The sequence below is a fragment of the Hydra vulgaris genome, chromosome 14 (assembly GCF_038396675.1).
Source record: "Hydra vulgaris chromosome 14, alternate assembly HydraT2T_AEP".
NCBI classification, from domain to species: Eukaryota; Metazoa; Cnidaria; class Hydrozoa; order Anthoathecata; family Hydridae; genus Hydra; species Hydra vulgaris.
This window is the reverse complement of record NC_088933.1, coordinates 44,124,582-44,147,740: the sequence shown is the minus strand read 5'-3', so window position 1 is coordinate 44,147,740 and position 23,159 is coordinate 44,124,582. Positions and strand designations below refer to the sequence as shown.

Genomic DNA, 23,159 nt, shown 5'->3' with positions numbered 1-23,159 from the left:
CATACAACGATTTGGAGCAAAAAAAGTTCCATAAATAACTTAACTCTTAGGAATAATTTTCATAACTGTTTTCAGATAACCACAAGAAATGCATGACAAATATGTAATTGAAAATTTTTCTTTTTTATGCTGACACAGAAATAGATGAGATGAATGTACAAATCTTTAAAATCAAAGGCTGGAAGATATTCCATTATTTGACAAAAATAAATAAAATAAAAATTTATCATCATTACTTTATTGTATAATAGGGGTTCTGAGCCACAATTTAGTGTGATTTTATGTGATTTATATTTAAAACTAACACTTCTATATGTTATTGAATTTTTTTATTCCAGTCTTTGACAACACTGCATTCTAATCATCGAATGAAAAAAATCTTTCAATTTGCTCACGATGGTCATAGGGTCTTTAGAAACTTACTACTAGGGAGTAAATATTGCTTTCTTGATTGTTATCATTGCTTGATTGCTTATCATTGATTGATTGCAACAATACTCTTTGGACAGTTATTAAGGTTTTGTAAAGTTTTTGCATGATCATTAAAGGTTAAAATTTGCACAATCATTAAAGGTTGCAACACTGTAATTCCCTTGGAGATTATGTCCAAACCTTAGAGTTCTCAAATAAATATGTTTTTATTGTTATTAGATGTGTTTATATTCTTCTAATTCTAAATAAATTAATTAAATTAAAAGTAATGTAAAGTTAAGTTGTCTCTTAAAATAAGCTCAAAAATAGCATTAAGATCCCAATATATGGAGGAGGATATTGGCCATGCAGTTCAAGACGTTAAGAGGTAAATTTGGCAATTTTAATGTCCTATTAGTTAATTAGTTTTATAATCAGTTTTTACTGTGCACAAGTAGATCTTATTGAGAAGCTCAATGATAGGTCTCAAACCTTATCTGATAAATATTGCACTAATCTTATGGAATGACTGGGAGCAGGCACAATTTTTTTTTATTTTTTATTTCTCAACGTCTTCATTTTCAACAAGGCTGCAAGCAACCACTGATAAACTTGGAAGTTACAGGAAGAGAAAAGATGAAGTTTACAAGCAAGAAAACGATTAACAGATGACTTAAAAGATTCTAAATTATATGAATCAGGAAAACAAAAACTGATGTTCAAGGTAAAAAACTAGACAAAAAAGTATTTTTGGAGCACTTAGATTCAGTCACAGTAAAAGGATGAGACTTGAATTGAATAACGAGTAACACAAAAATGAATTTTAGTAGATGGCACAAGAGATGCTAGCTCTTTAGAGCAGTACCCATTATAGTATTTATAGAAAAGAGAAAGAGAAGCAACATTATGACAAAGCGATAATAGTTGGAGGCTGACTGCAAGAGCAGGTCCAACAATGTTTACAATGCCTTTTTGCACCTTGTCTAAAAGAAAAAGAACTCGTTTGGAAGATCCGCACCAGATATATCAACAGTATTCCATTGAAGGACGGATTTAAGATTTGTAGAGATAAAGAATAAAATTCTGAGTTAGAAAGTAGCAAGCATGATAAAGAGATACAACCTTAGAAGATGCTAATTTTGCAATCGATTTAATATATGGTTTCCAAGAAAAATCACAAGTAAGAGCTAACCCTAGAAGAGGAAGGGTAGATGACTCATCAAGTACATTACTGTTCATAAATATAGAAAGATTTAGATTATTACGATAATGATTAGCTGAAAAAAATTGAGTTTTATCTGAGTTAATATTCACCAGCTACTGAAAGCCCCATACTATATTAGAAGTGAGATCCTTTTCAAATTCAAATGCCTCTTTTAATCAGTCAGAGACTGTTGGATTCTTATCAAGACAAGAATAAATGGTAGTATCATCAGCAAACAATGTCACCTTAGATGTGACAACTCCTGGAAAATCATTAATGTAAATTAATGAGGACCCCTTGAAGTTACAGGGTATGAAAAAGAGTGCTGTCCATCAAGGACAGCTTTCATACTACAATTGGTAAGGAAGGATTCAATAGTCTTAAAGATGTTACCTGATACACCATAAGAAGAAAGCTATGGAGAAGAACAGCTAGCCGAACTTTATCAAAGGCTTTAGAAATGTAGAGAGCAATAACCTTAACCTCTCCACACCTATCTTATGCACAATAAAATTGATCAGTTATCATCGTTAACAAATCAGCAGTAGAATGAGAAGACCTAAATCCATTTGATGTTGACCAAGTAAGTTATTAGATTCAAGATGAGAGATTAAGTGTTTGCTAATTAAAGACTTGAAAACCTTGCTTATGATAGGAAGAAGACTAATGGGACAGTAGTTAGACAAGTCAGGTCGCTCTCTGGAATTTTTGAAAATAGGGATAACAAATGCTGCTGTCCAGCAGGAAAACAAGACTTTGATAAGCACTTTTTAAATAGTTTTGAAACTATAGGTGACAGCTCCGGAGAACACTTCTGCAAGAATATAACAAGTATGTTGTCTGGACCACAAGCTGCATAAAAATATAAGCAGAAAACCACATTTAGATAAAGAGGTTGGAGTAATACAAACCAGAGATAAAATAATCAAGGTCAATGTGTTTTGAAGTCGAAGTCATAGCTTCGACATTGCTATAAGTTGTGTGTGAACGTGTTTCGAAATTGTTAAAAGTTGTATAGAACTTATTTAAACGGTTTTCAAAATCGTATTACTTTGAATAAAATATATTTTCGCGGTTTTTAAAATCATAAAAAAATGTATGAAATTTATTTCGACGGTTTTCAAAATCGTATTAGTTCAAATAAAGTATATTTTCGCGGTTTTCAAAATCGTTAAAAGTTGTGTAAATTCGAAAATGGCCGGTTTTAAAATTGTTTAAAATTTCTAAAGGCTTTCAAACTTGTATGTGGCTGCACTAGTACTATTATGCTCTTCCCTTCTATTCTCATAGACTCCTATTCTATCTCTTAGATTTGGAAAAAATCACAATCGATGAGAAGCTACCCTGTTCAGGTTCAAAGACACCAATATAAAGTAAAGTGAAGTGATAACTGGTTTGGTATCTGCTAGCAATCTCTGTCCTTCTAAGTTTTAATTTCTTAATAGTAAAAATTTGAAGTATACACTACAGTAACATTACAGAAATAAAGAATATACAAAAGATATGCTAAAACCCTTGCATTTATTTAATAATCATTCTAGATTTCAAAAATCCAATATTTTAAACATGCGAAAAAATTATTTGCATATTATCGATTATGTAATTTTAAATAATCCTAGCATGCTACCCTAATAAAGAATATTTAGTTGTCCGCTTCCAGTCTTTCATTCTCATTTTTTTTGTGCTAGTTGCTGGCCTTGGGAGCCTAAATGATGTCTGTCTTGCCTTTTCAGTTCAACAACAACAACAACAACAACAACAACAACAACAACAACAACAAGATATTTATTTTCCTCAAAATTTACAATATAATTACAAAAATATATTATTGATAATAATAATAATAAAAATAATAATAATAATAATAATAGAAATAATAACAAGAATATCTATAATATTATAAATAATAAAATCAAAATACAATTATAACAATACTAGAGATTTCATTTTTATTGAGGCAGTATCATCATCATCCTAGTCTGAGTCATCATCATCATCATTTTGACCTCTGTCTGAAGCAGGTCTAGCTGCAATTTGCTCTTCCATGGAGCAGTATTCCCAAACAGGTGCAAAGGAGTTTAACAAATCAATGTTCTTGTTGATGAAGACCAACTTCTCAGTAGTTTTTAAAAACAACCTGCATCTCTTTTCATGGACCACCTGTTCAGCTTCACTAAAGGCCCACTCACTTGAGGCACTTGAGGATGGCAGGCAATAATACTGCTGTGCTAGTCCTACCAAGATGGGCGTCTCTCTGCGATGTGTCCTCCACCAGTTAAGGATATCAACCTTCGAATCTATCACAGTTGCTTCTCTGAATTTTGCCCACTCAACGGTAATTGGAGGACTCTCAGCTGTAGCATTTGTCTGCCTGAATTGACTGGGCACAGTCTAAAAGGAATGAAAGGAAGTTAAACGTTTAGTAAACTTCGTATAACTTCGCTTACTTTAATCTCAAATAGTTTAAATTCAAATAATTTTTAAAAAGTTTGTTTAACTTTGAACCGAAGTATGACATCATATCCTCAAATGGAAATTTTTATGACTTTGTTCGATTGCATTAAGATTAATAGAAGTACATTTAACTAGTTTTAAAGAAATTTATTTTATATTATACTTCATAGCTATTACCTTTGCTGCTGCCTTCCAGAATTCAGTCTCACCATCATCTTTAAGAAGCTCATGGGTGATCTCATCTGAGACATTGATTGTAATTTGCTGGTTTGACATACAGTCTGCTGTTAAACATGTGGTCAATGCCATGATTGAACCACTTTCAAGATCAGCAATAATATCTGACTTCCTCAGTGCAGCTTTCATATTTGAAGCTTGATCACACACAACAACCTGCTTCTTGACCATTTTGAGTGACTCAAAACTTTTAACCAAGTTGTCCAATGAGGAAACTCCTTGTCAAACATGCTCTTCATGGCCATCTGCAGATTCCTTTAGAGGAGAGGTAACTTGAAGCAAGCCATGCAGACACCACTTTTAACCTTAAACTTTGAGTCAAAGTGGGCAAAGCAGTCTTTGGAACGGGATAGAGTCATACATGGAATTTGTCAGTTGCAAGGTAAATCATGAGCTCCATGACACCATGAAGTTGAGTGGTGCTCTGAGTTGGATAGCACAGATTCTTTCTGGCTTTTAGAACCCTATTTCTTTTCCTGTGACCTAAAAAAATCATATACATTTGTTAACATTGAATTAACTTCGGATACCGTTGTTTACATCAATAAAAAATCATATAAATTTGACATGAAGTTGTAAAACTTTGCTACATCGCATTGTAACATCAATTATTTAACAAACTTACCAACTGTTTCCAATTTATCTTCTGCCTCTTCAACTTTGTCCTCCTTGGCAGCTTCTGCCTCATCTCATATCTTTTGATTCTAACACATTTTGATGTACTCATCCTTATGGTTGGATCACAGGTGACCACTCAGAGTTGATGTTGACCCAGAATTCATTTTTAGGTCTTTCTTGCAGATATTGCACACACCATAGGCCTTATCTCCCCTGTATTCCTTCAGGAAGTACTGCCAAACCAGCAAGCGATGGGTCTTTGGCATATTTGTTTGATGTTTTACAATGTTTAAATCTTGTTAAATAACATTACAACAAAGTTGTAAGGTTTTCAAATTCCTCAAATATAATGTAAACAAATTTATACGATTTTCATGACCGTAAAATTTTGATTTACAACTTTTTGATGGTTCAAACATCGTTTTAATTAAGTTTTAACAACTTTTAAAGGTTTTCAAAGTCAATTAAAAGTTAAAGCTACAACTTTTTACAGCTTTCTTAACCGTTTAATTAACTTTTTTTCAAAGTTTAATGGATTTCAACTTCGTTTACTTTAAGAAACTTTGCCTAACTGACTTTCAAAGTCCAACAAAAAGAATACAATTTTGAAAACCATAACTCGATTGTTTTATCTTCAATACAAACATCAAGAAACTATAAAGTTGTCAGTTATTTTTACTCATTAAATTTTCAAACTATCATTCAAACCATATTTTAAAAAAATCAATAGCCACACAAACATTCCATCAATATATATATTTGTTCATATCTTTTACAGATGTTCATTTGGATGCGAGACCTCGGTCATTGAATGTCTTCATTTAAAATCATGGTGTTTTCCCACTAAAAAAATAGTGCAATTATTTACAAAGAAGAAATACAGATAATCAACGAGACCAGAAGAAATCAACAAGCCCTGTAGAGAGCCCTGTAGAGGAATGAAGCCATGTAAAAGGTCGTATTTCTTTTAAATTCTATTGAATAGCTTATATTAAGTTGCATGTATTTTGTAAATATTTGCCCTGACACTCCATTTTAATATTGCTTTCTTGTGTTTTCAATTTTGTTTTTTCTGTTAATGCGCGATCAACAAAACTTTCTTACCTCCTCCTGTCTTAACTCCATCAACTTCGCTTCCTAAACAAACAGCTATAAGCAAAGCCTTACCGCATCATAGATGGTTTTCCATCCGCTTATGTTTCTAAATTCACTGTTTCTAATGTTAGAACAGTTGCTCAAGAATTCCATACAACATCTGCCTTGACAACTCCTTGAATAGTTTCTATGTCAGGAGATATCCGACAAAAAAAAAAAAAGAAACTATTGCTGTTGAAGAAATTTGCAAACAAGTACAATTGGCAACTGCAGAAAAAAATACCTATGTTGGGTGTTAAAAGAAAGTTAAGCTGTGATGCTAAATAAACCACAAAAATACTGTTTCCCATTTTAGTTTAAATTGTAAGTTTTTGTCTTAATATGTTGTTCTGTGTTCGACATTTTGAGATTTCAGGGACATAACTCCTTTATTTATTTTTGGATGTCATTCACTCTAAGTGTATTGTAAAGAGCAATTGTCCCTTTATACAATAAAACTTGAAGATCGATCATTTATGAAATAATGGGTGAGAAATTATTATTTATATAAGAGTAGGTAACAAAAAATGTCGACCACTGGATGGTTTACCCAATGTCAACCACTGGATGGTTTACCTATGTTTTATTTGCTGTTTTTCTTTTAATTATCAAAAACTTTTTATTTAATTATATAAATTATTTTGCTTAAATTAATTATGACCTTAAAATGATGGTTTTCTTACCATCATAAACTAATAACATTTCCTAACATTTGGTCATTACTTTACTTATTTCAAACTAAAAATTGTTATGATCTCAAAACCATGTTTCTTTCACAAATCAGAAACTTCATTTTTTTAGATAATTCAATAAAAAATTTTGACTTGCAATTTTTGCGAATCAAATTCCTAGAATAATTTGAAAAACCAAAATGTCATTTTTTCCAATTATTGATTGTTGACTGGCCAATATTTTAAACGCTTGCATAATATAAAAACAATTTTTTTTTTTTTGTTAACTCACCTCCCCAAGGCCCAGAAGGCCACTACAAACGAGGAGGCTACTTCATTGTGCTTATAACCCTCTCTCAACTCTATAACTCCGAAACACAAACCTTGACAAACAAGGCCGCTGCGCAGAATAAACAAGTTGAGCACGGTACTGCCAGGGACATGGTGGGAATCGAACTCGGAACCTCTCACTTATGAAGCAAGCGCTCTACCACTACACAACTACCGCATATCCTATGGCATATATTTATATATATACTATGACATATATATATATTTAAATATATATATTTATATATATATATACATATATATGTATGTATCTATATACAATGACATACATTTATGCAAATATATGTATGTGTATATATATATATATATATATATGTATATATATATATATGTATTTATATGTATATATACATGTATGTATGTATATATATGTATGAATGTATATATATATATGTATGTATATATATATATATGTATATATATATATATATTTATATATATATATATATATATATATATATATATATATATATATATATATATATATATATATATACACATTAATATATATATGGATATTTATATATACATATATGTATATATATATAAATATATATATATATATATATATATATATATATATAAACACATATATATATATATATATGTATATATATATATATGTATTTGTATGTATATATACATGTATGTATATATATATATGTATGAATGTATATATATATATGTATGTATATATATTTGTATATATATATATATATATATATATATATATATATATATATATATATATAAAGCCCTTGCTGAGGAACCTACTGATAAAGAAAGAAATAGTTGAAGGTAAAAATTAGATAAGTGTTTTTACTAAATTATATAAATATATATATATATATATATATATATATATATATATATATATATATATATATGTATAAATATATTTATACTATATATATATATATATATATATATATATATATATATATATATATATATATATATATATATATATATATATATATATATATATATATATATATATATATATATATATATATATATATATATTAAAACATTATTCTTCTTCCTGACTTCCTGATGAACCTAATGATGGTGAAACAATTTGTAGAAGAAAAAAATTAGATAAGTCTTTTTACTAATTTATTGCTCTGTTCTTTAAGAACATTGAACACTTTATTTGTAGAATACACTAACATAATTTATGTGTATATATATATATATATATATATATATATATATATATAATAATTTATAATAATATATGTATCATATATATTATTCGTATCTAAAATTGATTTAAGATTTGATTTTAGTTGATTTTTTCTTTTAATGTAAATAAATTTGATAAAAGTGTTCGTCATTTATTCTTAATATTATAGTATGACATGTTAAAATGTAAAACCAAATTGGTGAGTATACTTTTTAAGTGCCTCCTCATACAACTTCATCTTTATAGCATCATACTTTTCTTTTAAAGCCTGTACTAATTCATCTTCTTCTTTTTTTGCTTGTTCTTCAAACAATATTATCCCAATGTTTTTATAGATTTTATTCTGACGTGCCACTTGTTGAATATTGATAAACTGTTTTAACACAGTCACACTCTATACAGAAGAAAAAAAGTAAACCAGCGAAAGAAGTAAACAAGTAAAAAAAGTAAACACGCAAAAAAAGTAAACAAGCACAAGTAATTAATTAATTTTATTCTTTGTTACTCTATAAGCAGTGTCAAAAGTTGAGAAGTTTTTAAAATATGAGGATCTGTTTGATTAAGTTGCTTTCAAAAAAAGCTATCTTTAAAGAATTTTTTTAACTTCAAAGTTAGAAAAAAAAATAACTGGTTTATTTTTCACAAAGTTTAGGAAATAGATAATTTTACAAAAGTACATTTTTACTATTTCAAGGTAAAGCTTTATACAATAACTACTTTTTTTTCTAAATTTCTGAAATCAAAAATTTTAGATTTAACCAAAGATTAAAAAAACTTTATGAATGTATAATAAGTGACCAATCACAAAAAAAAATTAAAATAAAATATGAATATACAGTAAGTATAAGTGACCAATGATAAAAAAAACTATACAAATATAAAGCAATATAAAGGTAATAACTGATAGGTATAACTACCTAATTTCTAATAAAAATTTCTAATAAAAATATAATAACCTATAAACTTTATAATATACAATATATATATATATATATATATATATATATATATATATATATATATATATATATATATATATATATATATATATATATATATATATATATATATATATATATATATATATATATATATATATATATATATATATATATATATATATATATATATATATATATATATATATATATATATATATATATACAGTACTGTGAATAAGTTTTAGCCCACCATAAGTTTATAATCATTTTTGATTTTATCGTAAAAATATGAAGGACTTATGAAATAAAAAAAAATCAGGTTTATAGACACATATATTACAAACAAAAATATCTTGAAATAATTTAACAAAATATGATACAAAAAGAAAAAACAGTTAATACTTCGTATGCCTGCCTTTTGCATTGATCAGAGAAATGAATCTCCTGGGAATTGATTTATATAAATTTGTAATGAAACGATTATTAAAAAGAGAGTGGAATATTGTCCCACTCTCTTTTTAATAATCAAAAACATTCTTCTACATTTTTGGGGTTATATTCAGCCTTTTTTTTATTCAAATAATTCCAAACATGTTCAATAATGTTCAAATCTGGACTTTGAGGAGACCAGTTCATTACTTCGAGAACTCCCTCCTCACACATGTCCTGTAAATATTTTTTGGCCACTCGGGAACAATGTTTGGGATCATTGTCTTGCTGTAGAATGAAATTATTACCAATTAGTCTCATTCCAGTTGGTATTGCATGATGTCTTAAAATTTCTAAATACTGTTCTCCTGTCAGTTTGCCATCAATTCTGATTAAATAGGGGATTTAATCAGAATTGATGGCAAACTGACTCCAGATGATGAAATACAACCCCAAACTAAAACAGAACCTCCCCCATGCTTGAGTGATGGATGTAGACAATCAGGGCAATAAGCTTCTCCTACCCTTCTTCTTACATACTGTCGTCTTCTGCTACCGAACAATTCAAATTTTGATTCATCTGTGTATAGTACATATGCATATTTAAGTCTTTTTTCCTCATTGTCTCAATGTAGTAAAGGCTTTCAAACTGCAACACACCCTCTTAACCCGGCTTTTAGCAAATGTCGTCGAATGCAAGATAAGGAAACATTTGTCCCAGTCGCAGCCTGAATGTCTTGGGCTAGTATACTGGAGGTTTTTTTCCGATTTCGCAGAGACACATTTTAAAAATACTTTATGTCATATTTTGTAAGCTTTGGAGGTCTTCCACTTCGAGTTTTATCCTCAGGAGATACCGTGTTTTTAAATTTTTGTATAATTTCTCTAATGGCTGTCCTTGAATATTTTGTTTTTTAGACAATTTGTCGTTGAGAATAACCTTCTTCATGAAGGACGATAATTTTTTTTTTTTTTTTTGTTATTCACCTCCTTAAGGCCGTGAAGGCCACTACAGATGAGGAGGCTACTCAATAGTGGTTATAACCCTCTCTCAACTCTATAACTCCGAAATACGAACCTCAACGAACAAGGCCGCTGCGCGAAGAAACATGTTGAGCGCGGTACTACCAGGGACATGGTGGGGATCGAACTCGGAACCTCTCACTTCTGAAGCGAGCGCTTTACCACTACACCACTACCGCACTACCTTTTACGTTCCAGTAGTGGAATTTTACCCATTTTATTACTTAAATAACAATAAACATAACAATACAAAAGAAAAAGAAGAAAAAACGTAAATTCGAATAAGTTTCGCTCTTAGAAAAACAAAAAATAATATTTAACACAGAGTATCTATGAAATATCTTTGTAAACTGTACTATCATGTAATATGAAGCCTTCACAGCAATAAATAAACAAAAATGCAAGAGCAAACTAAAAACAAACGAGCTGATATGAATTGGGTTCAGATCAGCATACAATAAAAATAAACACATTAGATATCTAAATACAAAAATAAAATTTTGATAAATATTGCTTTTGTTTGTTAAAATAGTGTTTAGTATTGTTTGAAGTTAGACATCATTTTATATAAAAAATAATCAGAAGCTATTATTCAAAATATGTTAAAAAACCATGAGTTTTAATAAGTGGGCTAAAACTTATTCACAGTACTGTATATAAATATATTTTTAACATCTTCACTTCTACAAGGCTGCAAGCAATTGCTATTAGAGTTGGAAGTTACTGGAAGAGAAAAGATGAAATTTATAGAGCAAGATAATGATTGACAGACAACTTTAAAGACTGCAAATTATATAAATCAGGAAAGCAAGATTTCCTGATTTATATAATTTATATATAATTAAGAAGGAAGCGAATTCCAAAGAACAGATGTTCAAGGAAAAAGCATAGATGAATAAGAGTTTTTGGAGCACTGAAGAATAGTCACAGAAAAAAGATGAGACTTAATTGAACGACAATTAACACGAGAATGAATTTTAGTAGATGGCACAAGAGACACTAGCAATTTAGCAATTCAGTGTTTATTGTAGTATTTGTAGGATAAAAAAAGAAAAACAACATTACAATGATGTGATAATGCTTGGAGATTGGCTGCAAGAGCAGGTTCAACTTAAATGAGTAGCCTCCTCAACTGTAGTGGCCCCCCTCGGGCCATTGGGAGGTGAATAATCTAAAAAAAAAAAAAACTATGTTTACAATGCGTTTTTGCACCTTGTTTAAAAGAAAGGGCATCATTGGAAGATCCACCCCAGATATGGCAACAGTATTCCATACAAGGAAGATTTGAGATTTATAGAGATTAAGAATAGAGTCCAGAGTAAGAAATTGTCAAGCACAATAAAGAGAAGCAACCTTAACAGATGCTAATTTAGCAATGAATTCGATATATGGTTTCAAAGAAAGATCGGAAGTAAGAGTTAACCCTAGAAGATGAAGGGTAGATAACTCATCGAGAAGATGAAGGGTAGATGACTCATCAAGAAGATGAATAGCATTTGTAAATAAAAATCTCCTATAGAGCTGATTATTTGGAATATGTTTCAAATTTAAAAATATTTTTGACTATAATATTTTGAGCTAAAATGACAACAAAATGATCTCAAGCTATAATAATAAAAAAATTACAAAGCCTAAATAAAAAATTTTATTTAAAAAAATATGGATTTAGTTTTTATAACATTTCTGACACTTAAAAAAATTATTCAATTAAATTTATATGAATTTATTAACTCCATGTAATGTAAATTTGCATAAATATTTCATTGTTTGGTAATTGAAAACAATTTTTTTAAATTTTTTTAAACTTCATCATGATTTAAAACATAATACAGGAAGCATCCAAGAAAATATTTTTTTAAAATCCATCATGCTGAGATAACAAATTATTCATTGTTATAAACATTTTTAGTGATGAAATATAGAAATCTATACCAATAAGCTGTAAAAATGATAATAAAAATAATGACAATAAAAACTAAAAATAATAATAACAACCTTATCTACTAGTTCACTAAACACTTGCTCAATTTCAGCATCCTGAATGTCTTGAAGATCTGACAAATATTCCACATCAAGATCGTCACAATCATTTTCTTTTATTCTTAAGTGGAATGCTTCTTCAAGGATGTTTTGTGGATTTTCATAATGACCCTTTTGACATTGTTCATACAGCTCCTGTAATAAGTTATATGTAACTATATGTATAAGATATCAACTGATACCAATTAAAGATATTTAATAACAAGAAATGTTAAATCAACATTTAAATTAGTGTGTTAATATGTGATATAAAAGTGGCAGTATATCATTAATAACAATATATCAGTAATGACAATATATCAGTAATGACAATACATCAGTAATGACAATATATCAGTAATGACAATACATCAGTAAAGACAATATATCAGTAATGACAAGATATCAGTAATGACAATATATTAGTAATGATAATGTATTAGTAATGATAATATATTAGTAATGACAATATACCAGTGATGACAATATATCAGTAATAACAATATATCAGTAATGACAATACATCAGTAATGACACTATATCAGTAATGATAATATATCAGTGATGACAATATATCAGTAATGATAATATATTAGTAATGACAATATATCAATTTTATCACCACCATATTCCTGTATATCCTTGTATGTTAATGGTATGTTATTTTTTAAATTATTCAATTTTTTTAAATTACGTTCAAAATAATATGATACCAACATGTGATTTTATTTATTTATATTCACTCATGATAAATAATCTATTAAAATACACATGTCATGAGTATGATGCAAAGTGAAAAGATTTCAATAAAGATCTTTTTAAGTTATGGAGCCAGTGTAACAGTTGAAGTTTATATTGCAGGCCTTGCAATGAATAAAAATTGCTTAACGCATTTGCGTAATGGAGTTTTTTATATAACTTTTTTTTTAAAAACGGAGCAATAGTTCTTTTTTTAATTTTGAACAAATCAAATATTTTGAACAAATTGAAAATTATTATATAATTACTGTATTTAGAACATTTCTGTACAAGTTGCTCAATGGATTAGTAGCACTAATTCCCAAATTTTCATGTAATTTCTTTTAATTTCAAATAAGGTTTCTATTATTAAAAAATGTAGTATTTTAAAAAAAATAGTATGAAAAATATGACCTTCAAATACAATATTTTCAAATGGGTATGTGATGCAGAAAGTTAAAGAAAAAATGTATTTGACAAATTAATTTTTTAGCAATTTAATTAAAAATTAAAATTTTTTATTTATTTACAAAATGATTGATATACACTTGCGTTACTGAAATATGTTATTAACACTCGTGTCATTTAAAAAACTTAAATGTACGCATTGTAGATATTTTTGAATTTTACAAGGAATTTAATTCCTAGAAAATAAAATAAAACAATGAAATAAAAACCTAAAATAAAACAGGTTAAAACTATAGATAACTGTTTATTGAATGATATATAATAATAGTTGCGCTAAAATTTAAAATCAATCAGGTTTAACCAAGCATTACATAGTTTAATATGATAAATATATTTAGTATATAGGTTAGCTTATTTAAGCGCATATGCTTTCAACGAATGCTGAGTCTGTCAAGTGATAAAATTAGTTGTTATATAGAAACCAAACAACTAAATATTTAAGAGTTTAGCTTTGTTAGTTAAAAGCAAATTTTTTTAAAGTAATTTTTTATTGCAATTTGTTTCTGCATTTCCTATACCTGAACAAACATAACTTGTAAACCTAAAATTGCCTAAATAAATATTCATATGCTTGCTAGAATATTTTCTTTAGATTAAATTTTTTTTCCGTTAACTTACATCGTACTATATAATATTACATCATATTATATACATTGCATATAAACAATAAACAAGTTTGTCTTCTGTACCAGAAAATTTGATTATTTCAATATTTAGATAAAAAATTAGTTTTATAAAAATTCAAACTTTATTTTTTTAAATATACCTGAATTTGTTATAATTGTAAATATTGAGCATATTTTACGGATTTATAATTAAAATTTTTGCCTCAATGGTGTTCAGTTTTTGAAATGTTAACTACTTTATTAAATTATTGTTAAAATAAGCATTAGCTGCTTCATTAAAAGTATCTACAGTGCTGGCCAGAAAGATCCAACCACTAAGGTTTTTAGACAGAAACATAATACCACTTCAATTTAATGATAATATGATTGAATTAAACGCAACAAACAACATTCATATAAGAAAATGACACACTTTCGAAGAAACCAACAAGTAGTTCACATCAGAAAAGAATTTCTAGTACCTTGAATGTCTTCCTCTGGCTTTGAGGACAGCTTCTATTCTTCGAGGCATAGAGGCAACAAGAGAGTCACAGTAATCAAGCAATATTTTTTGGGACCATGCCTCCAATATAGCCTCTTTCAAAGTTGTCGCCAACGTCGAGTTTGCTTTTGCCACTTCTGCTTTAATTTTGATAGTTTCACCTGGTGGCATGAGATGGATTCCCACTTGACCTCTGGCAGTAATTGCTCCCCAGATCATAATTGCAGGGCAATGTTTTACTGCTGGAGCAACATAACGGGCATCATAGCGTGTGTTTGGTGGCTGTCGAACATTCACTTTATGCATAGCAAATTGTTTCACATGCAATTCGTCTGAGAACATGACATGCCGCCACATTGACACGGTCCAATTTTTATGTGCTTTACATAATTTGAGGCGGTCACGAATATTTTTCTGAGATAGTCGTGGTTTTAATGCAGCATGACAGGATCGAAGACTAAAATCGAATGGTGCAAGACGTCGCTGCTGCTGCATACAATATTGCACACTGCTGCTGCATACAATGATGCACACTGCTGCTGCATACAATATTGCACACTGCTGCTGCATACAATATTGCACACTGCTGCTGCATACAATATTGCACACTGCTGCTGCATACAATATTGCACACTGCTGGCGCATACAATATTGCACACTGCTGCTGCATACAATATTTTCCACTTTTAAAATGTATATAAGGATTATTTCTCTTAAATACTAAAAAACTAATTTAATAATAAAATTATGTAAAGGATAACATTTTTTCTTGAATGTTCTATAATGATATATCCTATTTTGTTAACTGTCTGAAATTTTTTTTTTTAATTATATAATGATTTTATATAATTTATTATCCTAAATTGTGGGTTTTTATCGAAACATTTATGAAGTGTTAAGACAACATTAACAGCAAGAAATTTCAATTTTATTTTCATAATGAAAATGCTTAACATCAAAATTAATAAATAAACTTTATTATTTAACATTATAATTTAAATAATATTCTACCTTTATTTAAATATATTTTTATGTAAATAATATTCTACCTTTAGTTCCACAAGCCGTGCACTACAATGCTGTGGCAACATTTTTTTCTTTTTAAAAATGCTTTCCTTCTCTGGATGAATAAGGTTACATAAATAATCTCTTTCTGAAATATGTTTTCTTTCAAGTTCATATAAAAGTACATCCTAAAATAAGATAAAAATAATAATAATAATAAAAAAAATACATCCTGAAAAAAATAAAAAAAGTTGTTTCAATTTTTTTGTTAATTTCTGATTTTATTTTTCAAGTTAAAAGATTTTAGTTTAAAAGTTAACAGCAAAAAAAAATTATTTCTTAAACTAAAAATAATCAAATAAATAAACCTGTAAAATTAAAAGATCATTAGTTTCTATTTTATTATAAATCTCTTTCAGCATTTGCTCTTCTTTGGAATAATACCCATCTTTATAAAAATCGAGACGCTTTTTTGCAAGTTTTTCTTGAAGGTGTCGATCATTAACTATTCTAAATTATAAATTGTATAAAGTAACATTACTCCTTCAATTCTTAATTGAAAAGTTTCTTCACAACGTATAAATAAGTTTTTATGATAACTTCATAACTAAATAAATACTTAGATGAAAATTTTATTTCCTGACACTTAGATGTCAAGATTCTCAAAACAGCTGTGTTGTAGTTGCTTTCAAGAAATGTTTGTCGAGCAGTATGCCACAATCTTGCCAGTTTGAGTTGTCGAATGTTTTGAGTATTTATTTTTGGATCTTCACTTTCTAATATTGATAATAATGTTTTTTTTTCTGCTTCACAAATCTCCTGATAAAATTGCAAAATTAAAAATATAAAAAAAAAACAGAAATTAATAAAAAACTAACAAAAAAAAAAAACTTTATGGATTCAAACCCCCTAATTATATTCCTAGAATCGCCCCTGCACACACATACATATATACACACACGCACATATATATGTATATTGAGTCATAACTTATTTTATGGATAATAAAATAATTTAAATACAAACTTTTAAATCATTTAAAATTCCAGTTGATTTTTCCATAAGTTTTTTTTCTGTTTTTTCATATTCAATTAGTTCTTCCTCTTCAATTTCTTGTTTTGTTTTGCCTTCTTCATTTAATTTTTTGAATTTAACTGTTGTTTTCATTAAACGCTCTTCTTCTTCAATATAAGTTAGCCCAAGTAACACATGACAATTACTATCATGAACAATCAAGTCATTTAACATTTTCTTTGCATCTTCAGTTTTACCTATAAAAATAACAAAGTATCAAAAGAAGTTCTTTTATTTGTAAACAACATTAAAAAATACAAACTAAACAAAAACAAACTAAAAAATAATGTTACCAATATCATTCAATCTTTTTTGCTCTTTTTTAACCTTTAGCAGTTCATTATATTGGTCTTGCCAATCCAAAGTTTTCCAAGCTACTTTGCCAAACTTTCTTTCTAAGCCATTCATAATAAGTTTGTCCTCCAATGCAACAAACTTCTCTAACAAACCATTTATGAAAATAGAACTATCATTTATGTTTAATTCATATGTTGATAACACCAAAGAAATATTTGGGAAAAAATGTTGTTGACACATGAGCCTTTCTTTTTCTTTCAATTCGTTGATTTTATTCTCATCCTGTAAAATATTTATTCTGATTTGTTATCATTATTATTATTATTTTTATTTGTTATTATTATTATTGTTATTATTATTATTATTTTTATCTTTATTATTATTATTGTTATTATTATTATTACTATTATTATTACTAAAATTTATGCTACAATATTTGGTCTTGATAAACAACAATATTTGATAATTTATAAAACATTTGGTAATTTATCTACCATTTCTGAAACAGATTTCATAATATCATCAATCTCTTGATCTTGGCATTGTTGTAAGTCTGCTAGTATGCTTATCAAAATCTCATCTTGAGAGTTTCTTGTCAGCTTCATAGAATTCATTTTATTAATAAATTTTAAAACAGCCATTTCATTAATTGCAGTTGGAAATTTATCTTAAAGAAAAATAAAAAGTATCGATAAAAAAAACTTTTACTATGATCATTATGATGTAATGATGATATCATTACTAAAGACTTATAAAATGTAACAATGAAATGATAATAACATCAATATTTATACTATTTGTTACTAAAAAAAAAAATTGGTTTGATATAGTTTCTTAGTTTCAGAATGATTGAACTTTCTAGTGAAAATAAGATGAATTGGTTATGGAAAGGCTGAATTAGAGGTTGCAAAAAAACACATTTTTTTACTTTGGCATTTTCTTGGGTTTAAAAAAAAGAAGCTTTTTTGTTATTTTTGGTGTTGTTTTCTTGTTTTTGGGTATTTTTTTTTTAGCAATATTTTAGTATTTTTTTGGCATAAATTTTGAAATATATTTTTTTTTATTCTAGTATACTTTAAGTATATGATCTAGGGCTGTACCGGATTCCGGCTCCAGCTCCGGCCAAAATCTGGCCATTTTTACAAATCCGGCCTAAATCCGGCTCCGGCAAAAAGTTTTGAAATCCGGCCACATTTTAGCCGGATTTCTGAATTTTGGTCAGTTATTTATTACATCTTTTTTGCTTTTATTTATATAAATCAATGTTATTTGTAATTCTATATTCTATGTACTCCATGTTTGTAAAGGTATCTGTATTTACATTTCTTTACAATTCCTTTTCCCCTTTGAAGTTATCGATTCCATTTATTGCGACAATTAAAATTGGTAACTTCAGAGCAAAAAAAATTCGCAATTCGAAAAAATTTGTCGTTGAAATATTTCTGAAAGATTTAAATTTTTAAAAATACATATTTAATTAAAAATTAAATTAATTAAAGTATTTAATTAATAAAACTACCTTATTAACATAATATAATATTTTCTTTGATAATTTAAATAAAATTTATTTATTATAAACAATCTTTAGAAGTAATTTGTTACTTTATTTTCGATTATTAACCAAATCATTCACGCTTATTCAAAATATAAAATTTTTAAAGTTGTTTATTTCAAACATAATTAAGAATATAATATAAATAATTTTCTAACGTTTAGCTATATTTATGTTGAGATATTACATTCAACTACTTTGCAAAAATTGTATAGTCATTCATAAGATTTGTTTTAACTTTTTTTAACTAGATGGCAGGCAAAGGAAAAAATGATAAAAGCAGTCCAGTTTGGGAATTCTTCAAATTAAAGGATAGCGACAGCTCAAAATGCCAGTGCTTGCTGTGTCCCAGCTTCTTGTCACGTGGTAAAGCTGGTGAACCTAAAAAGTTTTCAACTTTGTCTATGATAACATATCTTTGTTCAAAACATCCTAAAGAATACAACGAAATGCAAATAAAAATTGCTGACTCACAGAAGAAAGCTGAGACTGTAGCACTGTCAAATGCTAAACCTGGTACAACTGCCGCAACCAGTAAAGCTATGATTCAGTACACAACTCCAGAACAAGTTGCACGCATGAAAATATGGGATATCAACAACAGCTCATCAATTAGAATTCATCGTGTCATTGCTAAGATGATTATAATTGATATGGAACCGATTCAGGTTGTTCAAAAGACAGACTTCATTGAACTGATGAGAGTTTTAAAGAGGCGGTACACTGTTCCATCACGGAAATATTTTTCAGAGTGATTAATTCCTGAAATAAATGATGAAGTGTGTGCTCAACTATTGGTAATACTAGATCCAGCAACTTCTCTGCAATCATCCATGGGTTTAACTGCCCACTGGGTAACAGAGCACTTTGAAAACATGAGCTTTGTGTTGAATTGTAAGCCATTCATTGGACATCATACTGCCCCTACACTGATGACTGCTTTTCAGCAGATGCTGAAAGGCAGTCATCAGTGTAGGGGCAGTATGATGCGGCAAACATATCAAAATGTTTCCGTGATGCCAACATAGATAGCCTTTGGTGCTTTGCACATACTATTCAGTTATGTGTACATGATGGCTTGCTCAACCAGCGGGCAGTATCAGATATAATAAGTATTACTAATAAATTAGTTAGTCATTTTAGGCATTCTTTGTCTGCGACTGGTCGGTTCAAGGAGCTGCAGGCTGAACTTTGTTTACCAGACCACCAGCTGATACAAGACGTGAGTACAAGGTGGAATTCAACGTTCGTGTCGATAATGCGTCGTGCATTAACTGTCTACTGTTCAGAAGTTGATGGAACTTATTGCCCAACTGCATATTAATGGTCTGTGGCGGAGAATGTAGTTTGTGTGCTGGCTCCCTTTGAAGAGGCTACTCGTGAAGTTAGCTATGAAACAGCACATATATCACTGGTTATCCCTATTGTAATAGTTCTGCGGAACCTGTTGAAAAATGAAAGCAATGATGCAGGTGTAAAGACTATGAAGTCAACACTACTTAAGTCATTGGATGAGCATTTCAAAGGCATTGAGGAGAAACATCTTTATACAGTGGCAACATTGGTTGATCTACAATTTAAAACTAAATTCTTTTCATCACAGGCAACACTGACAGCTGCAAAGGCAGCGGTTCTACTTGCATTCTATAAAGTTACAGTGCAGAGGGTATCGATGCAAGATGAAAGTCAATCTGAGCATGCTAAGCAGCAGATTAACAAAATTGAAGAAGTTCCAGCAAAAAAATCCAGCTGGATAATTCTTCAACATCATCATCATTACTCTGGCGATGTATTGATGAAATTGCTCAATCTACGTCAGCACCTGAACAACAATTGCCAACAAGCATTGAAACTCAGCTAAGCCAGTATCTGGCAGAACCAGAAATAAATAGACTCGCTGATCCACTACAGTGGTGGAGTAAAAATATGCAGAGATTGCCAGCTCTGGCGACAGTAGCTTGCATTTATTTGGTGGATGCACCGCCGACAAGTGTACCATCAGAACGCTTGTTCAGTGTTGCAGGTTGCCTCAATGATCACCGCAGCTCACTCCTTCCACATAATGCAGCTTGTCTAATATTTCTTAAGTACAATTCGAAACTGATCAAAGACTAAATACTATTTAGTCTTATGCATATAGATTAATTTAGTAAATAGAAAAAAATCATTTATCAATCATTTTGTTCTGTTATATTGTTCTGTTATATTGTTTTATTTATATTGTTCGAAAATTTTTCCTTCTTTTTTAATAAAAAAAATTAAGTTTAACAGAAAAAAGTTGTCACTTGGTATTGAAAATGGTCAACATTGTTTACCATTTCAAACATTGTTTGATTTACAGGATTTCAGCTCCTGTAATTTGCTTTCGAAATCCGGCTCCAGTTCCGGCCGGATTTTTCAATTTAAATCCGACAAATCCGGCTCCGGCCGGATTTGGAAAAATTCAATCCGGTACAGCCCTAATATGATCACTAATAGCACAATTACATGTATAAACACCAATTTGACATATATTTTTATTTTACCAATTTGGCATATATTTTTTTTTACCAATTTGACATATATTTTTAATAAAAAATTAAATTAGCTATAGTTATACTAAAAGTTATAAATCATACTGTATGCATACTGTATGTTTATTTATCATATTTCCTTACTCTTCCTATGATACTCTCATCATATATAGAAACTATGCTTATCTTATAAAATATCATACACCTTACAAATTTGTAAAATATAGAAAGATCGCAAATTGTAAAGTTATATTGTAGCAAAACATCATATTTAAAAAAAAAAATGTTCTATACATTTTTTACCTTTAATTATATTGGTGATACCAAATATATTATTAAAAACTATTATTAGAACGTAATTATTCAAAAATTTTCTGATAATGCCACCTAGACCAAGTTATAATAACGCTAGCTAGACCAAGACCGTGTGAAAAAACAGTATGTTGTTCAAAGCTGGTTATAATCATAATTACTTAAAAATAAATAAAATTTAAAAAATGAAGACAGTACTTATAAAATAAAAAACCATTTATATCTTATTTCTATATTGTATACAAGTAATGGGTGATGCGGAAGTTATCGGACAAATCCTAATTTCATTATTTGTGCATAATAATTAGTTTTTGTGGTTTATCTTTGATTTTATCACAAAAACTGATTATTATTTGAGCATAATAATCATTTTTTGTGGTAAAATGAGGTTAAATGCAGCTGAACGAGAACCTTTTCGAAAGCGACTAAAAATGTTTTTTGTAAATAAACCTAATATTAAAAAAAAAAAAATCGTAAATCATTTTGAAAAGGAAGGATTTGCTCGAAGTACAATATATGATAACCTAAAAAGACTTAAAACTGTTCAATCGTTTTCTGATAAAAAGCACTCTTGTCGTCCGACATCCTGGACTAGAGAAAAGAAATCAGAATTAACGAGACCTGTCAACAATCGAAATGGGGTCAATTTTTGAAATTGGATTGAAAATTTTTGGGGACATTTGGCACAGAAAGTTTACGAGGGAGATTGGCAAGCTTCAACAGAGCAAGTTTTGATTGATCGCATTAAACTAAAACTACAAGAAATTGATTTAAACTTTTTACAGTCGCATATGAAAGGTGTCAGAGCAAAATTGAGATCAATTGCAGATGGTGTTGTTTTTTCATATAAAAAATAATATATTTTTATTAAAAGATAAATGCTTTATTTAAAAAAAATATGATAGTAGTTTGTTTTTTTATTTATAAATAAGTTATTGACGTTTTTATTTTGTCCGATAACTTCCGCATCACCCGTTATGTACATGTACATACAGTAATAAAAATAACAAAGGCGTTAAACTCACCTACTTCCAAAGAAACCTGTTTCCAATATTCTATGAACATTCTTTGGGTCATAAATGAAAGAAGCTTAGTTTCATCAATATTTTCAAGAGAAATATTTTGAAAGAGCTTTACAAGATCCTGAAATAAATTAGAATTTATTCTATTTTAAAATTGAGTTTTTTTTAAAAAAAGATACTAGTATATAAAAATTATACTATATTTAATATATTTTAAAAAGCATTAACTCAAAGCAGTGGCACAAACTTAAATTTTTCAAATGGTAGTATTTTCTTGTAAAAGTCATAATTTCAATTACCATATTCAAAATAGAATCAAATACATTTAACTTCTTTGTGTTTTTGCTATAAAAAAAACTCACGAAAAAAGCAACAAAAAAAAGGGTAATT

The 23,159-nt window shown here is 28.6% G+C and overlaps 1 protein-coding gene across 1 annotated transcript in view; it reads right to left on the bottom strand.

Moving 5' to 3' along the window:
• The window catches only part of LOC101237501 (trichohyalin), a 90,341-nt gene that overhangs the window by 16,298 nt on the left and 50,884 nt on the right, over window positions 1–23,159 (bottom strand). Inside the window, exons 20-28 of the mRNA XM_065817418.1 lie at window positions 22,773–22,890; window positions 17,865–18,037; window positions 17,367–17,652; window positions 17,026–17,270; window positions 16,619–16,818; window positions 16,368–16,509; window positions 16,044–16,187; window positions 12,658–12,837; window positions 8,479–8,663 (exon numbers count right to left, since the gene is read on the bottom strand). Coding sequence (XP_065673490.1) covers window positions 8,479–8,663; window positions 12,658–12,837; window positions 16,044–16,187; window positions 16,368–16,509; window positions 16,619–16,818; window positions 17,026–17,270; window positions 17,367–17,652; window positions 17,865–18,037; window positions 22,773–22,890 — 1,673 coding nt within the window. The remainder of the gene's footprint in view (window positions 1–8,478; window positions 8,664–12,657; window positions 12,838–16,043; window positions 16,188–16,367; window positions 16,510–16,618; window positions 16,819–17,025; window positions 17,271–17,366; window positions 17,653–17,864; window positions 18,038–22,772; window positions 22,891–23,159) is intronic.